At 41.2% G+C, this 8230-nt stretch overlaps 1 protein-coding gene across 1 annotated transcript in view; it reads right to left on the minus strand.

Annotated features, from left to right (window-relative positions):
- The window catches only part of FNDC3B (fibronectin type III domain containing 3B), a 357728-nt gene that overhangs the window by 72034 nt on the left and 277464 nt on the right, over positions 1 to 8230 (minus strand). The window contains exons 10-11 of the mRNA XM_007464712.1: positions 5327 to 5465; positions 2236 to 2289 (exon numbers count right to left, since the gene is read on the minus strand). Of these exons, the coding sequence (XP_007464774.1) occupies positions 2236 to 2289; positions 5327 to 5465 (193 nt within the window). The remainder of the gene's footprint in view (positions 1 to 2235; positions 2290 to 5326; positions 5466 to 8230) is intronic.

Raw genomic sequence — 8230 nt, forward strand, 5'->3', positions numbered from 1 at the left:
GGAATGGGGCGGGGTGAGACTCCTGAACAAAAGCTTCTTCGAGACTGAACAATACCTGCTTCCCTCTCAGGCGGGGATCTGCTCCTTTGTGCACCCACCCACCTTTCTGCCCTTTAAGCTTGTGTCTACAGCCCCCTGGGTGCCATAGAGGCCATGAGGGCATGGCTGGGAAAGGCGAGCTCTGGCTGTGGAGAGGGTTGGGCGTGGGGGGAGGAACTTCAGCTGAACACCCCTCCTGTTCTCCTGCCCCACCATACTCCACCAGGGCACAGTCTGGAAAGAGACTTGTACCAGGTGCACCTGGCTCAGACACCACCAGCAGAAGGTTTTGGAGGGAGAGCCAGAGCCTCACGTGCTCTCACTTTCTGCAGGTCAGATGTTGTTCTCTGTCTGTACATTTGATTTTCTTCCTTGAAGAATATTAAGCCACAGGACATTAAAAGGATTCCTGTGTTGGCAAAAGGCCTATAGTCAATTAGCCTGGAATTTCCAGGAAAGCTCACCAGAGTCGACACCAACAGGCATTCAAAGGTGGAAGGGAATATAAAGAGGAAAGGGGAAGACAGAAGAATTAGGATGGAAGTGAGGGCAAGATGGAAGGAGAGCAAGGATGGGAAAGGCAGGAGAAGGCCCAAAATAAACAACTTCACATTCTGTGGTCACTCGTCCATAGTGGGTCCTACTGAGTACAAATGATCATCAGACAGAGCTGCTCCATTTCACGTGAGGCTGTAGCATGTTTCCTCCCAGCATCATGCCAGGACACTTTAAAGTCAAATTCAAAGTTAAGGTGGCCAACAACTGAGTCACCATTACTATTTCCTGCAGCACCTGGGCTTTTCTTGAGGTTTCCCACTGACCTTACTTAACTAATGAAGCCATTGGTCCAAGACAGAGAAGCCGCCAAAAACACAGGACACACACACACACACACACACACACACACACACACACACACTCCCCCCCTCTCTCTCTCTCTCTCTCTCTCTCTCTCACCAGTGCTCTGAGAAGATATGGAGAGGAAAAAAGCTCCTCTTTTCTGGGTAAACTCTATCTCGATATAAAACCTCAACCACAAGGGCCATAGGGGGTGGTTTCACTTTCCAATCAAGCCGCCTTAAAATGAAATCCACCTAATCTGTAAAATATACTGGTTAAGTCTGAGATTTCACCAATCTGTACATAGGAACTACTCACAAGGATCCTAAGAACAACAGATCATTGTCTTTGGTAACCTGGAACTCTAGCTGTTCAGATGCAACCCAGATGGGAAAATATGCTTCTGCAAAAAGTGACAAAGAGCGCCCTTCCCACATCAAAATTTCGTCATGAGAATTTCATCGTTTTCATTTTCCATTTGGTTAAAATATTTTTCCCACACTTGACAAGCGGCTTTTTGCCTAAGCCTGTGTTCTGAATCTTTCAGTGCCCCTAAATTTAAGTCACAAAGACTAGTTAACTTGCATTACTCTCCAAAGTCAACATTTCCTATTCTTAAAATCCTTAGTCTGTTGGCTTGATCACAGAAAGAGAATAAAACACAGGTAAATGAATGAATGGAATTAAGATATACAAGAATAGTGTCATTGCTTTTTAGAAACAGAAGATTTCTGCATCCCGTGTTCCTGCCTGAGATTCTGTGCAGTGTTAGTGAGGCCAGGAAAGCACTGGGTCACCATTCAGCAGAGAGTGGCCTAGAGTGTAAGAAGACTTCACCACGGATACCATCCAAGGCCTCTGGTGACAGAAACAGCAAAGGGGGCAACCCCCTTCTAGGATGGTCTAGCCAGTAGGGTGCTTGCAGGTGGGTGAGACCTCCAGGTGCTGTCGTCTCCCCTGCCCTGCTCCCACAGAGAAACAAACTAGGCTTCCCAGGCTGCAGTGTGGTTTACCTTATGGAAACCATCTATGCAGGCTGGCCCTGGGCAGTCAAGATAACAAAGAAGTCAATTCTTGGTCGGACACTAGGGTCTCCAAAATAGATAAGATCCTATCTTTTCTTTCAGTAGCATTTCTTGCAAGTAAGTCAAGTAAACATATTTTAATGCACAATTCACTACACTTCAGTCCATCTTCATTGTCCACAGTCAATAACTATTGGTTTAAATTTTTCTCTACTTACATTATTTTTTCCATGTGTGTAGCATATCTTCAAAAAAGAATAAAATGGCATTTGTTCAGCAATTTCATTTTTAAAACGTGTTTTTAGATGGATGAACATAAAAATATGATTACCTCGTCCCATTCTAAAAGGTAGTTGGTGATTTTTGAACCGTTGTCAATTGGTGCCTAAAAAAATAAATAAATAAAATGAGATTAGAGAAAGTTGTTCACAGTTAAAAGTTATGAGCTCTCCATTTGGTTCAAGTACAATGTCCATGCTAGTACTGTACTCTCCCTGCAGGGGGATAACCCTGGATACCTCCTGTATTTGCTTCTTCAAACATCATCACAAAACCAATTTTAATACAAGTCAACTAGTAGAGAGCGCCCCACTATTAATAAATCGTACCCCACAAACAGCCAAGCCCACCTTCCCCGCCACCTTTACCTTTACACTCACAAGGTGCCTTACTTCCTCCTCCGGGGATAAAACTTTTAAGAGGCACGTTAAATTCAGGGGTGGAGGAGAAAAAAGACAGGGGAGAAACGGAGGCACTGTTTGGGGTCTGATAAGATAAAGCTGACCCACCCTAGGTTCAAGAGTCTAAAGTCCATATTTTTGTAACTTGCCCCATACAGTTTTTGTTGTTTTAAGAGTTTAAGATTAGAAAGCCTTCTGTGGCATTAAGGTTGCCCTTTTTTTAAAAATGAGAAAAACCAGGATCTCCTGGATAGATTACCAGGGGCAATTAGCCCTTAGCATATCAGCAAAAAGAAGTTTCATTATTTGCTTTCCTCCTAAAAGCATGCTGAGCTCTGCTTTACTGAGAAAGCAGGCTTTGGACAATGGGAAGAGGAGTAAAGAACTCTGGAGAAAAGAGGGCTTTGTAGGGTCAGAGCTGCCAGAAGGGGGTGCTACTGTGGAGTCCCTCACAGCACTAAGGTAGTAAGACGATGTCTCCCAAGCACAAACGCACCTGGGCCTGGCTCTTCCCAGGAAAAGAGCCAGGGCCCCATAGAATGTGGTGACCTGCCCCCAGCAAAGGCAGCCAGGTCACCAGAGCTACACTGAAGCCCCTCTCGGCTGTCTGTCACAAGTGGTCTGATGTAAGTTGCTTAATAACAATGCTTAGTTTCTTATTCCAAGAATGGATGGGTGTGATAAGGAATTGGGAGAATATATGTAAATCACTTACTAAACTGCCCCGGTGTTATAGGAAGCAGTCAGTAAACAGTAGCTGTTGCATTATCATTGTTAATAATAAGTGTATTAACATCGAGGGCTCAGTAAATATTAGTTAATTAATAAAGAAACTCTTCACCCTGGCCTTTCCTTCCTTCCTCCTCCTTTCTTCTGAGTCATATAATTTTAGAGTTCCAAGCCCCAATTACAGGTGAGTGATGTATGTTCCCCTAAACTGTAATTTCAGGCTTTTGTGGGCTCGATTTGGGAGAAAGGATAGGGTTACATTTAAAGTTCTAAATAACGGGCAAAATCAAGGTTTTAGCTGAGAACCCATTTCTAAGGTAAGAACTACATTTATGATGCTCATATATTCCTTTCTGATGTCCTGCCCCACCACCGAGTTCCTGATTCCTTGAGGGTGGGGACACAGCCCCTGGTGTTTGTGTTGCCCTATCTCCTGGCGCTAACTGGATGACATTAGAGGGCCCTGAGCTCTCTCAGTGTCTTGGTGGCTTCAAGGACAGGTGGGCAGCCAGAGCATGGTTGCCCTGTCCTTGTACCGGCAACTGGAGCACCGTTATTGGAAAATCTGTTCTAAGAACATGAAAACTGAATCCAGAACTTTCAAGTTTGCATGTAACTGAATGGAACAATAATATGCTTCTGATTTACAATTAAATAAAGGGAGAAAGAAATTGTGAAACATTTTCCTCCTAGTAAGAAATCTTTTCCTTGAAGTTGTTGGTCTGCCTGAGGCCTGAATTTCATCCAGGTTTTAAGCAGAGTATGTTATCAGTGATTCCCAACTTTAGGTTATAAGACCCCAGGGTCCCTCTGGTAATCTTTAAGATTTCTTATACTTTCCAAACAAAATGGATTTTAACTCTTTCCTTAAGATATATTTACATATGTATATGTATAAATACAGAACACATTTTAAAATGGATGTATATGCTCCAAGGACTTAAACAATGATGACCAGTTGGGTGTTAAAACTCTGAAAAGGTAGGGAATCACTGACCTGGATTATCCCTGGAAGCCAGGAAGGAAAATAAAATAGTTCAGATTCTACAACTTTGCCTTTGTCCAAATAACACACTCAATGTTGGCCACTGGCTATGAGAGGGGTCTACAGAAGTCCATGCTTTGTTGCTAACCACTACTCTCAACTGCTTTTATCAACTCCCAAGATAAATTTGACCCTCTGGTCTAAGAACAAAAGGACAAAGTATTTGTTCACCAATAAGGAATCTCCCTAGTCATCTTATTTGCACATCAGTGTTTTCCCCCAATACCACAAATCTTTATTATCTCTACCTCTATAAATTTTACATTTTGAACTATATTTTAAAGTATAAATATACAGAAATAATTACTATAGAGATTGGTAACATAATCTACTATTTTCTTACAAACACACAACTGTGACTGATAAGCCAATGATATACTACTTTAAGGACCTCTCTTTGACAAGAGTTATTTGTAGCCAAAAAGTTGTATTTCATGAAAACTACTACATGATTCAGCTGTTAAAAAAATAATTAGTAATCCTAACTGACCTAAGGCCTAATTAGTCAAAATTAATGAAACCTTAATGTAGTTTAGAACGTTAAACATTCTAGGCAGTTTTAAATATTAGACATTGCAGAGTCACCACTGAAAGAAGACAATGGACCCATAAACCTACTTTATCTCTAAATCTTTCTTCACAAAAACGTTTTACTCAAGTCCTCAAATGTCTATTGAAATGAATTAAACTATTAGAAAGTGATGACATTTAGGTATCTTAAGTATTTATATCACTTATAAAGTGTTGCTCATGACCCTGAAAAGAAAGCTAAAACTTGATTTCACAGTTCCCTCTCCCATTCTTTTGCCCAATTTTTATAGAGATGGCAACTTTTCATATCATTATAATTTGTTTCACATAGTCACTATGCAGAAAATGAAACACCATCACCAAACTGGAATACTGCTAAATAAACGTTTCAAATGGCTACAGACTTCAGAATATTCCTGCCACTTTGTGCTACCCACCTTCCACTGCAAGGTTAGTGAACTTTTGCTCCTGTGTGCCAGCTTAGGCGGGAAAGGACACTCGGGTGCGCAGCTGTGGGTGGTGAAGCTAACCGGCTCAGAGCAGGATCCCTTTACGGAATTGTACATAGCATATACCCTGAAAACAGACAGACAAATACAGTCAGTGGCAGAGGCCCAGCACAGAAGACCGGGGTTTTTATCTCAGCTTTGCCCCAGGACTTTCCACAGAGAAGAGAATTTCTTATGTAGTACACACCATGACCCCTATTCCTCTTTACTGGTCTTGTCCTGACCTGACCATGGTCAGCATTTTCAGGGGGAAATGGTCCCAGCAGGCGACGTGCCTCCACGCATCCTCTCCTCCCACTAACTGTCAGAGCCACCCAGCCCCACTGAAGACAGGCAGCGCCTACCCACTGGAAGAGAATATGCTCAGTAAGGAAATATACTTATCCCCCAAAATGGCCTCCAAGTATACATTCTAAAATCCATCAAGCCACTCTCTGGTTGACTTTGTCTGGAAAAAAGGCTAAAAGTACAGATAAGGGTTGGGCCAAAGGAGACAAGAAGCAGTGATGAGAGTCCACAAACAGAGAGAGAGAGGTAGAGATACAAACAACAAAGTAGATATCATCTTTGAACTGTTGATAATACTGCAGATATTTAGGTAGAAATAAGGACATTTCACACACAGAAACAGGCCTGCTACTGCCAAATGCATCTCTCTTCTAATTCATTAAAAACATGGTTCAGGTACAGTTTATCCATGTGAACATCTAACTCTTACACCTGGAGCCAAGATTAAGGATGTGCATTCTGCACATTAAAATGCCTGGCTCGATGCTCAACATATGGACCTGATTTCTCCAGAGAAGCTGTGAAAAAAAAAGCATATAACACACTATTATAAAACTACACTCCTTTCAAATAGCACAAAATAGGATTATGCTGATTTTTACCATCTTCTTTTCTACTTTTGCATTTTTTAAATACTGGGCATTAAAAAGAAAACTTGAAAACATACTCTTTTAAAAAGACAACAAAGGAATCTTTGCTGCCTAAAAAAAGATGCATGGATTAAGCTATTCAGAATTTGTAAAGTCCTTAATTCTTAACAACTCTTTACAAGCTGCCATTAAAGACAGAAGAACACTCAGACTAGAGAGGTGAGGTAAATTTCCCAAAGCTACACAGCTAGAAAGTTGGATCAATTGTACTCAGTCATGGAGATCTAACTGCTATACTATATTCCCTACTGTCCTATTCATCCTGCAATCCACTTCCCCTCACTCTGCCCAATGAATAAATAACAGCTACAGATAACATTATGGAAAATAGGACCTAACTGAGGAGAAAGGATTTTAAAAATCATACACCTGAAGTCCACCACAAAAAAATTTATAGAGGCCATGCAAGTCAAAAGTCCTAACAGACATGCCTACCTTCCATTCTAAAAGGTAAAATACATATTTACTGGATATTTGACTCGTTTGCCTTAGGGAAGGACACCATGATATTTGATCCAAACAAAAGATACCTCTCATTAGGATGCTCTTCGCCCAACCTGATGACAGAAATGCTCCTTTTTGCATTCACTGTAAGTAGGCACATGGTAACAGAAAATGAAACAGGAGAGTTGGCAAGATCATTTCCGTGTATCAGGACAGGTTCACTGGGAGTTAAGTTACTTAAAAATGAATCACAGAATGTTCCAGACATGGGCAGGCTTCCAGCCTGAACTTTAACAGATCCGTTGAATTCTCCAACTGATGGCTTATCGACTGTGTTTTGCCCAAAATACGTGTCGGGGGGAGGGAAGGAATATAGTGTTTTAAAATATTACCGCCACCTATGAATTAAAGGACATAGGCAACGATCACCAAAAAAGAGACATGCACTCCTAATGAGAGACCATGCCACTATCTATAAAATCCCTGCCAGAAAAATTGAACCTGTATCTGATTAAGCCTCTTCACTGCTTTATAGGAAACATGGAGAGAACATTATTAAGCAACACTACAGGATACAATCAGGCTAATTCACAGTGTGGAAAAGTCTACAGGACAAAAAAAAAATTTATTCCAACAAATAAGCTGCAAGAAGAGAAAAAAGGGATGGAGGGAAAACCTATAGCTTAAAAGAAATTTAAGAGCTATAAGCCAAACACAATACTCAAACCACATCTGAATTCCAATTACAACAAACTGAAGAAATAAAACCTTCATTTTTAGGACAGTTGAGGAAATGGGAACAGTGTCTGGATTTTAAAGACATGAAGGAATTTACCATTTTTGTTTATTTTGGATGGGCATGGGGTGTGTGATGATGGTAATGTGGTTCACAGGTGAAATAATATGATGTCTGGACTTTACTTCAAAATAACTGTTGGGGGAAGGCATAGGAGAAGGCACCAAGGAAATAAAAAGTTGGGTGGTGGGTATATGAGAGTTCATTAAATTACTGTCCACTTTTGACTATAACTGAAATCTTCAGAAACACAAAGTTAAAAATTAAGCCAATGCTGAAAAAAATGGAGACTTGTCGTTTAAAAAAATGAACCTCTGGCTTCTCTTAAAAACCAGAAGTTCTAGCAACACTGAGCTGCAGACCTGAATGACGGGAAATGAAACTGAGAGCAGCTCCCCCTTTAGATGGGCAGGTGCTGTCCAGTTCAGAGTCCCCACCACTCCCTACTGCTCCCCGGAATTGAGATTGCTTTTTCGCTGCCTTTTACCCAATCCTCTTTCCCCCCTTCCGTTCCCAGGAGGTATCTCATGTTGCAGTCACTAGGCATTTGCTTATGAATTCAGACTATACTCAGATAGACCAAGTCCTAAATATCTACAAAAACAGCACCAAAAATCCACTGGGTAACAGAGCAGAGGAAAGGAGGTAGGGAAA

This window comes from Lipotes vexillifer, unplaced genomic scaffold (assembly GCF_000442215.2).
Source record: "Lipotes vexillifer unplaced genomic scaffold, Lipotes_vexillifer_v1.1 scaffold37, whole genome shotgun sequence".
Lineage (NCBI taxonomy): Eukaryota > Metazoa > Chordata > Mammalia > Artiodactyla > Lipotidae > Lipotes > Lipotes vexillifer.